At 55.4% G+C, this 19,978-nt stretch overlaps 1 protein-coding gene across 14 annotated transcripts in view; it reads right to left on the bottom strand.

The window, feature by feature from the left end:
- Positions 1–19,978, bottom strand: part of AFDN (afadin, adherens junction formation factor) — a 111,690-nt gene that overhangs the window by 2,081 nt on the left and 89,631 nt on the right. For 8 of the 14 annotated variants that reach the window (XM_018053469.1, XM_018053474.1, XM_018053476.1 and 5 more), the window contains 10 exons: positions 17,265–17,330; positions 17,042–17,115; positions 16,552–16,670; positions 14,984–15,178; positions 14,287–14,378; positions 13,803–13,988; positions 11,637–12,554; positions 4,858–4,992; positions 2,231–2,663; positions 608–692 (listed from right to left, as the gene is read on the bottom strand). In XM_018053469.1, coding sequence (XP_017908958.1) covers positions 608–692; positions 2,231–2,663; positions 4,858–4,992; positions 11,637–12,554; positions 13,803–13,988; positions 14,287–14,378; positions 14,984–15,178; positions 16,552–16,670; positions 17,042–17,115; positions 17,265–17,330 — 2,303 coding nt within the window. Of the gene's footprint in view, positions 1–607; positions 693–2,230; positions 2,664–3,125; positions 4,993–11,636; positions 12,555–13,802; positions 13,989–14,286; positions 14,379–14,983; positions 15,179–16,551; positions 16,671–17,041; positions 17,116–17,264; positions 17,331–19,978 lie in introns of those variants that run through there. The other 6 variants (XM_018053478.1, XM_018053480.1, XM_018053479.1 and 3 more) reach the window with 4 other exon arrangements.

Raw genomic sequence — 19,978 nt, 5'->3', positions numbered from 1 at the left:
GGGCACAGCGTTCTCCTTAATTAATGTCCACTTTCTCCAGTCACACCCAACTCTCAAGAAGCTAGAAACCTCAGTGTTAGCAAGCAGACAATCCTTAGCAACTAAGTTTAACTGAAGAGGCCCAGTTTTAAAATCCAGCACTGTAATGAGCCCTACCTGCACCCGAGAAGCCTCTCAACATACTAACGGACTGTGAGAACAAGTTACCCTGAGATATTAAAGACGTGTAAGAACGCTGTGGGCATCAGTACACCCAGCTGAGGACGGCTGCTGAACTGCGGGGGGCGACCTTGCCCGGTCCAGCAGGACACCGGGGCTTTACCCTGGGCGTCCTGCTCCTCTGTGGTGGACACAGACGGCAGCGCGTCCAGCTCCTTTCACAGCCCCCACCAGAAACCCTGGGGCCCGCACACCGTCTGAGGCAGAACCATATCAGCAACAGCAAGTAAACAAAGCCTCTGAGCTCACACAACTCTGCACAGCAAGAAATGCCTGAGCTGACAACCGAGTCTCCGAAATTCGAGTCCAGCCTCGCTGCCTTTCATGAGAAAGAAAAAGCGCCCTCAGTGACAGTGAGACAGCCGCACAGCACAGCTTCAGTGAGTACCTCTTAGGCGGTCTCTCTCTCGGGTCCCGATAAACATCATGGGCTCCAAAACCCGTTCCAGCAGGTCCCGCGTAAGAGTTCGTTCCTTTTCCGTAAAAACAAAAAGTCACGGTTAAAGTACCGGTGCTATTTCAGAGCCAGACTCACGGTGAAGATGCAGTGCTCAGGGCCTCCTAGGTCCTGACAAAGAAGCCGCGAGGGGCTCTTAAGTCAGTGGCAGACGCTCAATCACATCCCTGGGTGGCCTGAGCAGCCCCTCACGGCCCTTGCAGGTGCCGGGAACCTGGCCCGCGGCCATACTATTAGGGGAAACATAAGTCTAAGGGAGTAATAACCAGAAAGTTCAAATCAGGTAAAATGTGTAACTGACACAAATTCACAATAAAAACCCACAGATGGCAAAATTTTTCAGACACCCCGACACTAAGAGCTTTCTCAGTGGATCACAGGGAGCAAATGTTCCTTTTCAGAGCAGTTACTGAATTTTCCCCACAAAATAAATGGCTATAATCTTAAAACATTTCGCGGGGTGGAAAAAAGAAGAGGTCCTAAAACTCCCTAAGGTCTGATACTAATGCCCCAGACACAAGATAATTAGCCAAAAAGGAGGCCCCAGGCAGCACAGTGGGCTGTCAGACGCCTGGCCTGGGGCCCCGCACTGTGGGCCAGCTGGCCGGTAACTGTGGGTGAGCAATGCCACCTGCCAACTCACTGAGGAGTGCTGCCCAAGATCGGAAAGATGACGCCCGTAAAAGCCTTAAATCACCCAAACATGAAGTGAAAGCGCCACTAAGGGTAAGACGGCCAGAATCCCGGGCAGTCCATCAGCGCTAGTTCGCTCCTGTTAACTGCAATGTCAGCAAGAATGTCAGCAAGAAAACTTCACACTTCGAGATTATAACCCAGGTTAGGGTAACAAATGCTCAAAACACTCAGCAAACACTGAGTGCCGCACACTGGACTCAACAGGCCAGGAAACGACCGCAGCATGTCAGGGCTGAAAGGACCCTTCTCCATGGGCTGCAGCGATGAGCCTGTGCTCCTTCGCTCCCTTATAAAGAGGCGTCTTCTCCACGGCCGTGTGGGGTGCGTCCAAGGAGCCTGGCCACTCCCGGCACCCCTCCTGGCACTGCGTCTTGCTTGTGAGTCAGCCGGGGTACCCACAACCAGGGCACAGGAGTGGTCCTCTGCCAAAACTCAAAGATGAAACAGAAAGACCTCTCTAATTTAAAGTAACCCATTCTCGACCTTTAGATAAGTTATTGGCAGAGTGAAAAACCTTCCATTTTAATTCTATGTTTTTTCTTCAATTTGCCTTAAAGACATTGTGTTTCATCTTTTGAGTTTTGATTGAGGAATACTTGCTTGTTCCCACTAGTAAAAATCAATTGTTTAAAATTTTCAGAATTTTTGATTAGAGTATCAGACAGTCTGGGCGGAGTGCCACCCACAGAGCAGAGAAACGGGAGTTGGAGGAGCACAGAAGGAGGGCCGCAGGTGGAGCAGATCACCCCCCACGCCGAGATCGGAACCGGATTCCAAAGCCAGTGCTGATCAGAGGGGCCGTGCTGAGGGAGGGCGCCCGCAGTCGGGCGGTGCGGGGCTGGGGCGCCCCGGCTTTACCTCTGGAGTGGCCGGGCCGGGCGGGGCCAGGTTTGGAGGGAGGGGGCAGGGGCGGGCTGGCCCTGGGCCCGGTCCTGCTGGCGCCGGGCGGGGGTGGCCGGAAAGGGCCGGCGAGGAAGATGCCGTCGGAGACCGGGCGCGCCCTCTGCCCGGAGGGCCTGTCCTGACCTGCCGGCTCGTCGTCCTCGTCCTCCTCCTCGTTGTAGGCCACGAACTTGGCGGTGTAGAGGGCGTCCGGGGAGAAGGCCTGCGTCTGCAGGTAGGAGGCAGTGCGCTGGGGCGGCGGCGGCGGGCCGGCGGGCTCGTAGCCGCGCGGGAGCGGCGGGCGGCCCAGGCCCGGCTCCTCGGGCTCCAGCAGCCGGCGCTCGGCCTCCTCGTGCTGTCGGCGCCGCTCGGCCTCCAGGCGGCTGTAGTAGCCGTCCTCCTGCCGCCTCTGTGGCCGGGAGACAGAGGGCGGGTCAGCGGGCAGCAATGGGGGGGGTCCGCCCCAGGGTCCCCCCAAGCGCCAGCGACTGCCACGGCAGCAGAGAGCTGGGCCTGGACACGGAGCCGCTGACACAGAAGCAGGCGGAAGCAGGAATGAACCCTGGGCGCCTCTTCTTTCAGTGGGATTTTCACTTACCTGTTGCTCCTGAGTTTAAAGATACCACCGAACAGTAACTAGGCTCTGACTGGCGCACCTGCGGAGGGCCAGCCCCCGCCCCGCCCCGGGGTGTGCAGAAGAAGGGCAGGCCTAAGTCGCCTGGCTCGTTTCCAGTGACCAAAGGGAATGGAAAATAATAGGAAACCCACACTGTCTCTTGCCAAGGTGAGCACCAGCGAACACGCGTCCCCCAGCCCTTAGTTTGCGTCTCCCTGCCAGACAGGAAATCGGAGAGCCAGGCACAACAGCAACAGCAGCGGACAGTCCAGTGTATTTTGACACATACTGTACATTTCTTCTGACATACATCTAGGTGCGCGGACTGCAGTTGACAGCGTTAACATTGAAAAAGGTACCAGCACAGTTTTGTTAAAGATTGACAGCGGTTTCAGAACCCAAGAATAAAAGTGAAGAAAGGAGCGGAAAGACCAAACAAGACGACCTGCCTTAAGCTGAGGTGGGCTCGGGGCTGCACTTTAAGTGCCCGCACGCACCCGGGGCAGCCGGTGGCGCGGAGCTGCTGGCACCGGGGCAGCGCTTCCAGTCCCCGCGTCTCTGTGTGCGCTTCGGCTCACCCCCCGCCCCACACGCACGTGTGCACGCACACACACAGTGTGAGCACACACAGTCAAAGCTCTGCCTTCCCGGGGCGGGGGAATGCACCGCACACATGCCAGCCTCAGCGCAGCCCTGACCACTTTTCACCCTACGCTGAGCTATCCAAAACGAAAAGCATTTCACTGTATCTCCACACAGAATGAGCGTTCCCTTACAGAGGAGATCCAATTTGAACGAGCTCCGCGGACTCTGAGCAGAGCTGTAGGGAGGCCTAGCGCTCCAGGAACGCCACTCGGGTGGTGACATTTCAGGGAGAGACCACAGCTCACGCTTCAGTCACGTTAAGGGCACACAGCCACATGAGGTCGTTCTGCCGGACAGGTGCGTGGTCCTCCCGTGACAGAGCCAGCCCACCCATTTTGGACATTCTACATAAAAACAGCTTCTCTGGCTTCTTTCTGCATGGAGCACTTAGTCATGGAAGCAGGTACCCAAACACAAGTGCACCTGACATAACCACAAGCTGTGAGAACGCACGCTGCAAAAAAACCCCAATGATGGAGAGTTTCCCCATCTGGAGAACAGGCCCGGCCGTCTCCTCACAGTGCTGCTTCCAGGTGGCCGGAGGTGCAGGGGAAGTGGGCACCGCAGACCCGGGGCTGGGGGTTCAGACTGTGGAGGTCCACCTCCTCCGAGGGCTCACTGAAGCGCATGGGGTCTTCCCCGAAGCCCAGATGCTCTGGGCACCTCACGACTGCCCGGCCCCCACCAAGCACTCGGGGTCAGGGAGGTGGAGGGGCCGCACAGGCGCGCGCCACAGACCTGCCCTGCTCGTCACCCCCGGAGCCCACGTGGCTCCCTGCGGCCAGGCGCTCCCGCCTGCACGGAAGGGACCATGTGGACGGCGGCACCGCCAGTACCCTGTCCCTGGATCCTGAGGTCCGGCAGCGAGCCCAGGGCTGGCAGCACGCCCAGAGGCGGGGTTCTGCACTCCCTGCTCAGATTATGTCAAGTGCGGTCACGTTGAGACCGATTAAAAGGGTTCTCTGACCCTTGGAGACAGATAACAACGCGACTACCTGCCCGTGAGCACACTGAGTGGAACGGAAATCCCTTGTGCTGCGTTTTCTGTAGGCCACTGGCCAGAATCAGGTCACTTTCATAAATAATCGACTCAAAATCCTGTTTGTCCTCCTAGGCTCCTGTCCTTCCCCAGGCCCGACCCCAACGCGACCACTTCCCAGCGACCAGCCGGATGCCACCCAGCACGGCTGCACAGGCCCCACGGTCCGCAGGCCCGAGGGACGAGCCCCGAGGACAGCGGTGGGGGCCGGTCCACAGGCCGGGCAGGAGGCCGGCGCAGGTGCGGCCCTGCCCCCGCCCTGCCCCGCCCGTGCTCGGGCCGCAGCCCTCAGAGGACCAGGACCTTGTCTTCGGCCTCGCGCCTGACCCGCTCGTCTTCCTGCCGGCGCCGCTGCTCCTCCTGCCGCGCACGCTCCTCCGCCTCCCGCGTCCGCATCTCCTCCAGCTGCTGCTGCCGCCGCCGCTCCTCGTCCTGCAACTGACGACAGGGGCCCGTCAGCCCGCGCCCCGGCCTGGGAACGCGCTGCGCGGCCGGCGGACACACACACGGCCGACAGACACGCGCACGGCCGGCGGACACCCGCACGGCTGACAGACACGCGCGCGCACGCGGCCTAGACACATGTGCACGCGCATGGCCGGGCACGCATGGCCGAGACGCAACATACACACACGGCACACATGCGCGACTGACGAATATGCGCACACAACACGCGCACGTCTGAGACACACGTGCACGGCCGACAGACGCGCGCGGCCCTCAGACACATGCACGCGCGCGGCCAAAGGACACACGACACATGCGCATGGCTGACACACGTTCACGACAGACGTGTGTGCATTTGCACACACCACTAGAACGGCCGACAGACGCGCGCACACACTTGACACGAACACACAACACACACACGACACTCGACACAGCACGGCCCTGACACGACACAGCGCACACGACACACAGCACACACACAACACATGCCTGGCCGACAGACACACGCGTACATGACGCACGCACACAACACACGCCCAGGCGGCAGACACCGCGCACACACGACACGCGCAGAGCTGAGCACAGACAGCAGGCCAGGCCACGCAGCCGCCGCACAGCTGTCCCCGCCCCGCAGAACCACCTCAGAGCCTCGAGGAGGTGCATCCTCCACACTCACAGCAGGCGTGACACCCACCCACAGTAGAACAAACCCACAAACCAGCTCATGGCCGCCAGCAGTCGGACCCTGGCATCCGGAACCCCGAGACCCTGGACCGCCTCCTGCCTGTGCCCCATTCCACCTGCCACCATGAAGGTCAAGAACCACGCCTGCACTCTCGGCCCCGGCAGCTGGAGCTCCGCCTCTCGGGGGGCGGGCCACCTGCCTAGTCTCGGGGACCAGGTTCCCAGCGCTCCTTCTGTCGGGCCCTTTGCCATCCACTCCCTCTGGGTCCCATCCTGGCCTTAAGAATCCCTCCCCAGCTCGGGTGTCCCCTAAATGCTTATTTACAGAATCTGAGCCTGAAGTCTGAGACAAACCGTATTCTCACTCTCTCCTGCTCCACCTCTGCCAAGTAGCGGCCCAGTGTCTGAGTGCCTCCAGGGCCTGGGGACCCCGAGTCCACCTCCCACGAGTGCATGCCATTTTTGGGGAACTGCTCGTCAGAAAGCATGGCTGCTCTTCTCAAACTCACCACCTGACAGCATCCAATCTTGGTTTTTCAGGGTCTTTTTCAAACAACACAAACTTAATCTCTCTCCTTCATTCCATTCAAATTCTTAAGGACTTCAAAGTCCTAAGATGTATTGTCCCTGGCTTCCAGCTCCTTCAGTGTCCCGGTCACACCTCCTGTACACTACAGGCTGAAAATGCCTCAAGGGACCTGGAAAAGCAGGTGTGACTGGCAGAGAGCAGAGTCTCTCCATCATGCCCACAGGACACAGCGACTTCTGCTGGCACAGCCCCCTACCTCCCTTCTTCAATGAGGAAGCCGGCAGAAGTGCCTGCTCCAGGGAGGAGCAGGGACAGCCCCTAGCGGGGATCAGCTCGCCAGAGCGTCTGCAGCACCAGTGGGGGCATCGTCAGCACAGATATGGGAAACAGCTCCCAAATAAGAGTGACGAAATAAAACAGCAATTGATCACACTAAGTATCTCCAGAAAGATAACGTATGGAAGAAGGTAAAACTGCAAGAATGCAACAGAGACTCTTCTGTTAGCCAACAAAATACAAACCAACTCATTACGTCTGACCTTTCCTACATCTAATTAGAAACAAGTTCCGAGCAAGAAAATCCATATACACTGAACTCGCGAATGAATTCTTTCACGTTAAATAGAAATATAATTTTAAGAAGTCAGAATAATTTAAATTCTCACAACTACTAAATCTAAAAGCAAGCGTTTTTCTCTTAAAAACCTTCCTCTTCTAAACCCTGATGTTATAAGGAGCCTTCTGCCTGTGCCCAGTTCACTGGTTCCTATCTTTGAAGCAGCGAGTGAACCAGGGCTATCGTAACTAAGGCAGTCTCTTTCCACTATTTGGTAAGCTGTTTTGGGTATTTTATTTTCAAAACAAACTTGTGTTTTTCACAAATATTCTGCTTTACTCAAAAAACAAGTAAACAAGAAACTAAAAACCCAAAACACATAAATGAGAACACAATCTCTTAATTTGCTACACTGAACTGTATAGTTCCCTCACGTTTCACAATAGTTGGAGGACACCTCAAATTAAGTCAGAAAGTTAATGACTCTGAGCACCAACGACAAACCACACGCATAAACACTGCAGCTAAATGGAGAGAAGACAGGCTCGCTGTTTCACCCTGAAGGATGGAGAAGTCGCTCGCTACCAAAGCAGCCTGGCAGGAAGCTGTACTGGGGGAAACACATCTCAACAGATCAAACAGTAATTCTTACAGAGAGTCAGCCCAGCCCAGACCCCAGTCACTGAAACCAACTATTGTGCTGGGATTTAAAAGCAGGATGCAAGCCTGAACCAACTTCTTACGACACTGGTGCAGCCCACATTTCCCAGAAAGGTATTTTCAAAAAATACCTTTACAAAAAATAGTATGCTGAGATTTCTCTGTTTATATTTTTGTACCACAAAAATACACTATTACATCTTTAATTTACAACAGAAATCCCATTAAGGCAGACAATCACACTGAAATATCTGAGTACAAAACAGGGTCAAAATAGCCCCTACTTCCTGACATTTTCTCTGAAAAGCAACTACAAGCACACGACCTGTAAGAAGCCTCTCTCCCTGCGGGCCTTGTCTGCTTATACTCCTACCCATTAAAAATGTTCACTCTAAAGAACTTCACAGGGGCCCAATAACGATGACGCATCCTGACCAGCCAATTATTAGGCCGGGACTTTCCGACCCACCCTGGCAAACGCGGCTCCTGCCTCGCTTCACAGAGGAATCTGCTCGAGGTGGCGAGGGGCGGCGCTTGGGGAGGGGGGCGGACCCTCACTGGGCAACACGGGGCGCTCACCCTCAGCCTGCAGGGCTCCCTTCCCCTTCTCTTCAGCGGAAGATGGAAGATACGTGGACCCAGAGCTCCAAGGCAAGCCTCCAGCTGCCGAGACACTGGCCACAGAGAGAGCCCGAGGTGGAGCTCCCCGCACCCCACGCAGACTCCCGTGGCTGGAGGCAGCACCCGGGCAGAGTGGAGAGGGGGGAAGTCAGCTCAGAACAGGGGCAAAGTGGTCAGGTGGGCGCGTGCACACAGGAGTCCAGGGTGGGAGACACAGGATAGAGTGCAGGCGGGGTGCGTGGGCCGTGGGCCTGGAGGCAGCAGGCGTGGATGGAGGGAGTGATGGAGAGACCGGAGACAAGGCAGCCCTTCCGCTTCTCTTGTCACCATAGCAACCAGCAGCCACGCCTCTGCCCCTGGGGACGTGGCAAGAACTCAGCGATAACATTAACACTCAGCGATAACATTAACACCTTCAGGGTAATCCGGCTAAGAAACCTGGTGCCCACAGTCAATAGTAACACTAGAAATAATTATCTTTAAAGAAACAAAGAAAAACTCTGAACTAGTCCTGTGAAACAAAAATCTCAGTGCACCCCATCCTAACAAATTGTGACTCAGCTGTCACACACCCCACAGACATGGGACTCTCTTGGGGCCCCAGGTCGGCCCGGCCTACACGCATGTGATAAGGACATGGGAAGTGGAGAAACAACGGGAGGTGACTGGTGCCCCCAACCCCCTTCCTCTCCCCACAGACACCTTAACACACACACAGGCAGAGAAGCACGCTTCCTATCTGTCTCTCATGGAAGAAAAAGTCAAGCTTAGAAGACAAGCCTTTCAGTCACCAAGGAGAGGAGGGGGTTCCCCTTTGCAGTGACACTGCCCCCGGGATATTTAAATTCAAAAAGCAAAACAGAACAAAAAAAGGAGGGCTGCTGTTTGGGGGAAAGGCCATTAAAGTCAAGCCTGGATTCAGATTTTTCTCAAAGGATGGTTAGATCTGGCCTTGCATCATTTAAAAGTTGACCAGCAACAAAGGCTACTTAACAGTCAGCGTCGACACCCTGGTAAGAACATAAGTGACGGAAATCCAGTCCTCAAGCACAGTGGACCCCGTTACAACCCACTCAAGTCTCCCCAGCGTGGACGTGAGACACACCACAGCTACTGTACAATGTGACTGTGTTCTTCTTAAGGAGTGTTTTTCAGCAGTGAACTGGTATGGCTGGTAAGTTAGAATCATGTGATATAAAGAAAACAGAGTAATGTTTACTAGAAATTCCTCTTTCTCTACTAATAGTAAGTTACATCCTAATTGGCAAACAAGGTCAGAACCAGCTGAACTAAGCTTCTAATGATACTTAAAATGTACTTCTAATGTAACACGAATGAGTCACGACTCCCTGCGAAGTTTGCTCTGTGTTTATGAGCACACAGGAATATACAGTATGAACTTTACGACTAAAGCTGGGTAAAGGTTAAAACCAAAAACAAACAGTAAGTAACACTTAAAATTAACAGAGAAGAGCAAAGGATAGCTACATCTAAACACACTGAGAGGCATGCTTCCAGAGTGAGGGAGCTACATACAGGTCCTGATCTAGATGCCCCTAGGACCAGATCTACTGGAAACATAAAGCCACCACCACTAAAGGAGGAGAGGAGATCAGACAGGAAAGAGGGACCCAAGGGAAAGAAACAGGAACATACCAAATCTAGAACAGAGATTGCTGGCACAGCAGTCTGCTGCAGGCAACAGAGAAGGAAAAAAAAGAAAGATGAAGTGTGAAAAACAGGCTCCGTTAGGACCTGGATCCGCCATCAGCACGCCTGCGGTTCTCATGCTTCATCGGTGCTTGAGGACAGCCCAGGAGAGAAGTCAAGACTAGACTGACTTCTAGTGCCCAGAAACAAGAAAGCGCCCACACGGTGTTAGATACTCGAGCTTCATTAGTAAGACACACAGAAACTGAAAAAGTAAACTTCCCTTAGCACTCTCACTTGGAGACTAAGATATCAATCTTAACATAATTAACGATAAACAGATATTCTTAACTAAATTATCATAGAGAACGTTCTAAATAGCATGATTCATACTAAAAGGCTTTAAAATATTCAGCGTTTCAATCACTTGGAAAAACTGATAGACCTTCAATAAAAATTTAGTCTTCGGAGAAAAGAGTAACTGTAGAAATATTACAACGTGGTTTCTAACTTTTTGCTAAGCAATAAATTTAATCATGCCCATTTGTTTACCATGAACCTCAGCTTTAGGCTCAGAGTTAAGCCTTCTTTGCTCGTGTGGGGCAGAGCCCGGGGCCCGCCTGCAGCGTGTCCCCTTGACTGGATGCAGCAGGCGTGGCAGCCGTGACGGGCACACAGCTCTCCGCCTACGGACAGGGCCCAGGGCGCTGCGCAGAAGGTGGGGACAGCTCAAAGGAGTCTTACGCTCCAAGTAATTACTCATCAAACAGCTGCTCTGTCAAAGGCAGCAATCATTCTTGAGGAGGTGTACTCCTGACGACTTACCTAATAACACAGTGTAATAGTTAACATTTAGACCTTTGTTTATGAAACAAGTTTCTCAAGAGAGATTCCAGCTGAGTTTTGGACTAAGTCATATGCATGTCTGTCTGCTAACATGTATCTAATAAGCAATGTATGCAGTAATGTCCCAGGCCTTAAGGGCCCACACTGCCCACTCAGGGCACACTCTGCCAAGGGTCTAGGGCTGAATTTCATCCTGAGCTGGAAAGATTCAAGGGTCTGACAGCACAGCCACTGGTTCAGGTCTCCAGTACAGACGGCATCAGGGGGGGAATTGGAAACAAAATCCAAAGACAAAAAGGACATGCCCTTTGCTGTCTTTTCTCACAATATTGCATTATACTAAAAAAAAAAAAAAAAAGAACATCACTAAAATTTAACACAAAACGCTCACTAGCACTTGCTGCAAATTAACCAATAAGTGCTTCTCTGTCAACAGCTCTCCTGAGAGGGCAACAAAGGATATTAGATTTGGCATTTTAACAGTCTGTAGTGTCCTAAACTAATACGGATTTTACTTTCTTGTTTTATGTGATACAAAGGCAACAGAAGTTACTTTCATAAAATGGAAAACTGTAAGGTCCTAAGCTCTCAGCGCCTTCACGCTGCCACTGAAACGATGCTCACGGGTTTAGGAGCATCCCCTTCATCAGTGGGCGGCACCCACAGAGTCTGTTTCTGGGGCTGACAACACACTTGACGCTGCGGCTGGGCTCAGCCCCACCCCGCCCCTCCGGGACCCCGGGGAGCCCGGATGGTGGAGACCAGGGGCCGCCCATTTGCACAGCGCGCACGCGGCGCGGTGCTGCCGTCAGAGGCTTTCCTGCTCCAGTAGCGGAGCCAGGCAGTTAACAGTCTGGCCCACCCAGCCAGAGACACTGACTCTCCGGCCATTTCAGCAACCACCCCCATCACGGTGACCACTGGCTGTTAAGTGACTGGTCTCCACCAGCGCTGGCGAGAGGGCTGAAGCAACGGTTCAGTGCCCCGCGCACCGCAGGAACCGCGCGTCTCGGGAGCAGCTCGCCCTGGTCCCCGGGGACACGGCTCCCGCAAGGCGCCCGCCCGCCCGCCCGCCCGGCCCGTTACCCGCGCTCTGCGCTCGGCCTCCAGGCGCTGCATGAGCAGCACGGTGTCCACGTCATCGTCCTCCTCCTCCTCGTCGTCCTCGTCCTTCTGCTTGGACTCCTGCAGCCGCTTCTGGAACTGCCACTCCAGCAGCAGCTTGCGCAGCCGGTCGCTCTCCTCGGCCGAGCGCTCGGCCTTGCCCTGCAGCTCCTGGATCTCGCGGCTCAGCAGGTCCACGATGTGCAGCTGCTGCTGCTTCTCCAGCTTCTCGCGCGCGTCGCGCTTCCAGGGGTCGGGGGACAGGCTGTCCCCGGAGGCCAGCTCCTCCCTGCTGACCGTGATGTACTGCAGGTCCCTGCGCTCGATGGTGCGCGGCTGCTGCTGCGGCTGCAGCTCGCGGATCACCGTGTCGGGCGCGCGGGTGGGTGCAGGGGGCGGCGCGGGCGCGCGCAGCTGGCCCAGCCGGCGCTCCTGCTCCCGGCGCCGGCGCTCGCGCTCCTCGTCCAGGCGCGCCTTCTCCTTCTCGTACCAGCGCTGCTGCTCCTCCCGTTTCTTGCGCTCGGCGGCCGCCTGCACCTGGGCGGCGGTGGCGGTGGCGGTGGCGGGAGGAGGGGGCGAGTCCGCGTCTGTGTCCGCCTCCCCGGCGTAGGACCCGGGGGGCGGCGGCGGCGGCAGGGCCGGGTCAGTCCGCACGGGCGGGGAGGCGGCCGGGGTCTTCCAGCGCCCAGGGCCGCTCTTGGTGAGCGTGGAGGCAGGGGTGCCCGCTTTGGAGGGGGGCCCTAGGTGCTCCTGGCTGGACGCGCCGGAACCCAGTGACGAGCCCTGGGTGGTAGGCCAGGCATCGCCACCGTCCGACCTGCGCTCCGCGGCCGCCTCCGCCCACTGCCGCTCAGGGTGGTAGGCGTCCTCGCGAAGCTCCTCCTGGGAGCGGGTCACACGCTGGAGGGAGAGAGGGGCGCGCACGCCTCAGCCACGGGCAGCCCGAGACTCCCCAAGGTTCCTCCCAGGAGAAGCGAGCGTTTGGTAAACTGCAGTGAGGCCCGAGCAGGGGCCATCCCGCCACTCCCACGCCGGGACAGGCGGCGACTGCCTCTGCCCCACACCTCCGGGGGCAGACAGGTTGCAGCAGGAGCCAGCACCTGAGCTGAGCGGCTGGACTGACACCGCGAGTCCGAGGCGGCAGACCCCCGTTCTGGCCTTCCAGGCCTGGCCGGACACAGCTCAACTGCAGTCTCCCCACTGCTGCGATCCCAGGACAAGTGGGGCGATTACCTCCGCCCCACACCCCCAGCACCTGAAGTGAGCGAGTGGACTGCAGACACCCCCGCCCCTTCCAGGCCCAGCAGGACAGTCTCCCCACCGCTGCGATCCCAGGAGGGCAGTCTCTCCGAATTAGTGGGGCACGTGATTGTCACCAAGCCTAGGCTGTGCCTACTTTTAAAACATTTAACTTCTTTCCCTGATCTCTCCGGGTGGACGGTCACCTTTCACACATGGAAACACCCCGACAGCCTCATCCTGCTCAACTTCCACCAGAGGAGGCCACAGCCACCTCCCTGAGGCAGAAACCAGGAGTGGGGGTGGGTGTGTGTGTGGGGGGTGGGTGTGTGTTGGGGGGGGTGGGGGGGAGGCAGCAGGGGCCACTCCCAGTAAGCATAGACAGTTATCCAAGTTAGCTGCTAACTTCATAAAACCCCAGGCCGTGGGTTTGGCCTGGAAAGCCCTTCACTGTGGTCACCCTGCCTGTCTACTGGAAACTGCCACGTGCCCAGCACACAGCGCAAGGCCTGGCCCTGGTGGGTGGAGTGCCTCTGATCCGGTGGCGCGGGCACCCAGCGCCCTGCCTGCTCCTCCTCCAGCCGCGGGCTGCTTCAGCCCCACCAGCAGGACCTGGATCTTCTCTGCTTTCCTAGGTGCAGAACAGCCACGTGCCTGGACACCATCCCGGCTCTCAGGCTGCCTCCCAGTCTAGGAACCTTGCCCCACAGACTGCAGCCATTCATTGAGCGACACTGAGCGTGTGTTAAAGCCGGCACACGTCAGGACAGGGCCCTTCCCTGGTGACCTCAGAGCCCAGGACAGAGAGGCAGCGGCAGCCCCAGCGCTGCTCTACAGTGAATGCTGGCTGTGCCCGTCTGCCCTCTCGGGCCTTCCTGGGGGTGGGGGACACCTGGGCCTGCCTCTCACCTGGACGGCGGCGCTGGAGTGGTTTCCGTCTGCCAGCACCTGGGGCTTCTCCTCAAAACCCAGCCACTGGCTCTGCGGGGGCGCCACGCGGTCCTGGGACTTGGAGGCCGGAAAGGTGAAATACTCCCTGGTGGACGTCTGCGTGGGGATGGGGTAGGCTTCGGGGCGAGGCGGAGGTGTCTGCTCCTGCGGAGTGGGGGGAGCAGCGTTTAGCAGTGTGTACCATAGGCTGACTTAACTTCAGGGATCTGTGTTAAAATATAATCTGTGTATTTTTAAAAATGTTAAAAATGTGAAGTGTTCAGTCCTATACTGAGAATAATAAAAACATTTTCTTTTGTGCTGAGTTACTAACTTAAAGCTTATTGACCCATTATATTAAAACCTTAAAACCCAAACACTCAGGAGCCACAACCACTGGGACATTCTCCCGGAGGACGCAGGCACTCAGGGAAGCCCGAGTCTGCCTGCTCATCGCCCAGACCTCAGCACAGAGGTTCCCTGTGGAGACAGACGTGATCTTGGCTGCTGTTCCCGGGGGATACGCGCTCTTTCCGCCAGGACTGGGAGGCTGATCTGTTGGTGGGAGACAGGAAAGAAAGTTCAGCGTTAAATAAGCACCCCCGACATCACGGCATGGGAGCTGTACACGGGCAGCGCCCGTGTCGGCGGCGTCACTGCCATGGGGAGCGGAGCACAGACCTAAAGCCTGGGGCCCTCGGAGGTGGGGGCTCTTCAGTAACCGGACCGGAGCCCCGAGTTTCCTGTGCGGACCAGGGCCGGGCAGACATCTCCAACTGTCTGACAAAGGGCCAGACGGGACGTCATGTCAGCCTTTGTGAACCTGGTACCTAGGCCACAGCCTCCGATGCCAGCTGCTTCCTGCCACCTGTCCTTCACAGCACAGAGACTGTCCGCGCCCGCGGGGGGCCGGCCCCCCTCTGCCCACATCAGTGCACCTGCCTAGGCACCCCGTGGATCAAGGTCCCCGAACCGTCCTTTAGCGCCTGGTAGAACGTTAGTTGTGACGTCCCTCAGGAGAAACACACCCCAGCTGGCTAATCTACGCAGGCGAGAACATTCTTTATTGACCGACAGCCCCTGGAGTGACCCCCCCCACCCCTGGCGGTGAGCAGACGTGTGTGGGGCAGGCCTCGGGAAGGGCCACAGGGCTCCCTCACTTGCGACATTGGGGCTGGAGCGGTGGTCCGCCCTGTGCTTCATCAGCCGGTCATCGCCCGGCAGCTTCTTGGGCTCGCTGTACTCGGCCCAGGGTGTCTGCGGGCTCTCCGGGGACCCGTTCTGAGTCGAGTTGTTGTACAGCTCAAAGCCTTCGCTCTTTGGTCGGGGTTTACCTGACCCACGGCGCTCTGAAACTGAAGTCAAAACACATTCAAGACGTCATCGTTTGTTCTCGATTCTATCTTAAATACTGTTTAGTTTTAAAGGCAATGTGATTTACCAACATCTAAAATTCCACGGGTAAGTTGGTTTCTCAGCAGCAGAAATGAGGTATTTTTACAGGAGAGCAGAGTCTGTCTAATGACTCTCTAGAAAGGGCTTCAGAGAAAGCAGCACGGGTGAGCAGGGTGCTCTCAGAGCTCTTCGGGGACAAGACCACCGTCACTGGGACGTCCTCACTGAAGTGCAAACACCCCTCCTGCACTTATAAAGCCTGCATCAGCTCTTCGCTCACTCAGGGTGTCCTCCTCCTGAGCTGCTCTCATCTGCTGGGGTCACTCACTCCTTACACTCTGCTCTGCCATCCTGCCGCCCGACAGCCCTGACGTTTGGCTCCAACGCTTTCTCTCAGTGATTCCTAACTCATCATCAAGCTTGCTTCTTTTAAATGACTATAAACTTGGGAATCAGAACACCAATAACGTTAAGTATTATGCTATGAAAAAAGAAAAAAAAAAAGAAAATAGTGCTGTATATGAAGGCCGTGCCTTTTGCCTGTCTCCACCCACAGCAGCCCAGGCTCTCGAGCAAGCCAGATGAGGCCAGTGCGAGGCCAGGCCCTGGGCTTGCCCAGGGTACCGACCTGCACACCTACGGTGAGCCAAGGAAATGCAAAGTAGACAGCAATTTCTAAGATAATGGGAGTCAGAACAGTTTTCCCCTGGTTTCTGAACTAATACTTTAAAAAGCCTGACATTTATATTGACTTTTTTCTGAGGTTTTTGATGTACCTACAAAACCACGATTCTTATCAGCAAATTATTATTCAAAAACTGACCTCTTAAGTAGACTCTCCCTGTAACAATCATGTCCTGTCTCAGAGCATGTGAGCCTGACCTAACTGTTTATGAACAGTCCTTCAGGAGAGAACTCTGCTTGTTCTCTGGAGACCTCACATCCTGTGTCTGCCTGTCAGAGCTGAAAAATCATTCTTCCACTCACGATAGACCGAGTTCCCTGAGTGCTGGCATGGGGGACATTGGGGTCCCCCCCAGTCACCAGGCCTGTGCAGGTGAGGTGAGGGGCTCTTGGGAGACCAAATAAATTAGCACCGTGTCTGAAGGCCGGCTGGCCACACCTAGCCTGGGCCCTGGGAACCCATGCGCTTGCCATCCTGGGCTCCGTGCTCGAGGGTGCTCATCCTCACGCTCTTCTCTAGAATCAGGACAATGAACACAACAGGGCCTGCCTCGAAGGGTCTGTGAGTATTGGAAGAGGTCATGCCGGCTGCCCGGCCCGCAGCAGGCAGGCGCGGCCCGTGAAGAGACGGCCCCTCCGCCCCCCTTACTTCTCTGCATCATAGGGGAAGGCTGGTTGAGCAGGGTGGCGAGGCCGTGGTAAATGGCTCCTTGCTTCGCTACTTCGAGCGTCACGACGGAGCTTGTCCTTGTCATCAGCTCTGCCGCCCTGGGAAGAGAGGTCACAGGGTGAGAGTGTGGGCAGGCCCCCCGTCCCCAGGGCAAGCCAGGGTCAGAGCGGGCTGCACCCCACGGGCCCCTGCTAGTCTGAGCCAGGGTCTCAGGCGCCCCGCCTCTGAGGACAACTTTGCACATAGCTCTTCTCGCTGTCTTGAGAACAGTGAGGCGACCTGCAGAGACTGCAGCACCCGCTGGAGGCAAGGACGCCTTTCAGAGTAAAGCACACACTCTGCTAGGTCTTTTCCTCTGAAGGAGGAAGGGCACAGCTTTCAGCGTGGATTTTTGTCTTCTAATTCCAAAATTTAATGCGAACTACCCACCAGAAGTGCATACTGTCATCTTTAAACAAATAAATGGTACCTTTCTTGAGAGAGTCCCACCAGACTCCGTCCGTCCACGCTGAGCAGCTGGTCACCTGCGGCGAGCCGCCCGTCCTGAGCACCCCAAGGCATGGGCAGGTGAGGAGGGGGCGACAGCGGGGGAGAAGGGGGAGGAGGAGGCCAGCGGTGAGCACACTCAGACTTGGGCTTTCGACAAACACGCAACACGCTGGGGGCTTTCACCTTAACAACCATATACCCACCACGTCTGCGGCGCCTCCTTTCACAACGGACTTGACGTAAATCCCAAGTTTGTCTTGACCAGCGCCCTAAACAAAGGCGAGGAAAAACGCCACGTTGGAAACACAGTGAGAAACACAACACACAGAGAAAGAGAGAAATGCCCGCACAGGTGGCCGGAATGAAGCTCTCAGCTCTTGTTTTCACATGAAAATTAGAAATGCAAAAAGTGTATCAGTAGAATGAACACTTGGGTAAATATAAGGCAACTCCCAGGAAATGTACCTACTTTGTTTTCATATTAAGAAAAATTACTCCTGAAATCTCATGGACAGAGGACCCTGGTAGGCTAGTCCATGGGGTCGCAAAGAGTCGGACACGACTGAGCGACTTCACTTTCACTTTTCTTTCACTCCTGAACACTCAGTCAATGACCAGTCAGCTGGTGGACTGCCAAAGACCCGCCAGCCTGATGGCAGGGACGTGCTCTCTCCCAGAGGGTGAGCTGTGCTGAGACACGTGCAATAATCACTTCAGCACACACGCAGCTCACCCGGGGCCTGCGCTCTAGTGCTCGCCCGCCTCCCTCACACCCTTACTCTTCCACTGTTGCTGTTGGTCAGCGCTTTGTGCCCCCATGGATGGCAGCCTGCCAGGCTCCTCTGTCCATGGGATTCCCCAGGCAATAATACTGGAGTGGGTTGCCATGCCCTCCTCCAGGGGATCTTCCTGACCCAGGGATCACACCCACGTCTCCTGCACAGCAGGCGATTCTTGACCACTGAGCCATTTGATAGGCCCTATTCTTTCTGTACACACAGTTTAAAATTTAAAACAAGAAAAATCTTGCTGTTGCAAATGACGAGAGGGACTTCGGCAGAAACAACTGGAGAAAATACTCCACGTTGCCTCCATTTAAGGGTCGTGTGCCATAATGCTAAGGAAGTCCTGAAGCTACAAGGCCCCGCCCAGAGGAGGCGTGCAGAGGTATGGACGTCACTGGATGTTTCTGTCAATATCCTACAGCTGAGCGTATTTCTTGGCTTGTGAACCTACGGTGTCACAAAAGCATCAATATAAGGTATCACAGAAAGTTATAAAGACGGTTTGATAAACGACTTAATGGACACATTTTCCTACAGCGCCCTGAACTCCATAATCTCCACGTGAACACTCCCTTTCCCCTCTGGTCAACAGAATGGGCCAAGGACCGTCTGGAGGCTCCTGGTTAGGGAGGACTGAGCAGAGACCCTGCTGTGAGGCCGACAGCAACCCCCACCCCCGAGAGCCCACCCCAGACCCCCGTGCCTACACACCCGCGGACGGACTCCATAGACGCTCCACGCAGCCCCTGGGTCCCGCCCGTTTTCCTGATTCTTCCCCTCAGACCCGTCTCTGCCCGTCTGCCCTGACCTCGTCACTGGTCTCCAGTCTGGTCCAGACACACGAACGGCCCCTCCACACGGCGCAGTGCCCCCGCCTGTGCCAGGCCCCTCTGCCACACGCGCAATTACTGGGGCACTTGGGAAAACTTGCACTTTGGGGGTACATCTGAGGCTTCACACACACACACGCACACACATTTAGACGCGCGTCTGTATCGTCACTCGATGGGTTTCCCAGGTGGCGCTGTGGGAAAGAATCTGCCTGTCAATGTGGAAGACCTGCGCTCGACCCCTGGGTCGGGTTGGTCCCCTGCAGGAGGGCATGGCAACCCGCTCGTGTTCTTGCCTGGAGAAGCCCATGGACAGAGAACCTGGCGGGCTACAGTCTACGGGGCCATGAAGAGTCGGACATGACTGAGCACACGATGAATGAATCGCTCAATACTGGCAACTCTCTCAAGTTGAGCCCATCTCTTAGCCAAGAGTCAACAGACACAGCTTCCAACCACCTTCAATGACACCAGCACGGTCTTCCCTGAACCTGGGCTGGGCTCAGCGTCAGACGGCTGAGGGGAACCACCTCCAGGGCAGCCCCTAGGGCCCGCCTCCCACACAACCTGATCATACGGCTTCTCCAACACTGTTCTGTGCTTCTGTGTAATACATGATTTGATACCTGATCCAGCTGTCTGAAAAACAGTTTCGCTCATCCCACAAACAGTCACAGAATGCCTGCATCGCCCCACCTCCTTAGACACGCAAACAGACAGCACCCCGGCTCCAATGCAGCTCCCGCTGAGGCGGCTTTCTCTGCGCCTGTCAGACCCTGTTTCTGATGGGGCACCGAAAATCCCTCTTTTCCTGCCATTATGCCCTTTTAACTAAACCAGATTTTTTTAAAGGCTTTTAATGCCTAATTACTTTTTTCTTCTGTTCTCCATCCGACTCATAGGAAAGCAGCGTTTCTAAACTTCAGACGCCCAGCTCTCAGTGCGAATGAAGAGACTACGTTGCCACAGCACTGCTCTTGGGGACTGCAATACTGTCCTTGTAATTTAAATGGTGAGAGCTGCACTTTTAATGAGATAATCAATTACCACCATCCATGACTAAAGAAATCTCTAGCAGTAATACCAGCAACACAGTATTTCTAGTAAGGCTGCTGTAAAAGAAATATCAAATACATACTTTCAGTATATATGGATATTTTAATATGAATGAATATTTTGTAACAATCACATCAAGACTTCCTCCCCCATTTCTGGTATACTTTATAAGAGGATTATTAACAAAGGAAAAATTTCATTTATTTAGGCCAGCTGTAATAAGAAAAACTTTAATCTTTCTAAGGT

The sequence above is a fragment of the Capra hircus genome, chromosome 9 (assembly GCF_001704415.2).
Source record: "Capra hircus breed San Clemente chromosome 9, ASM170441v1, whole genome shotgun sequence".
NCBI classification, from domain to species: Eukaryota; Metazoa; Chordata; class Mammalia; order Artiodactyla; family Bovidae; genus Capra; species Capra hircus.
This window is presented reverse-complemented; position numbering and strand designations above follow the sequence as displayed.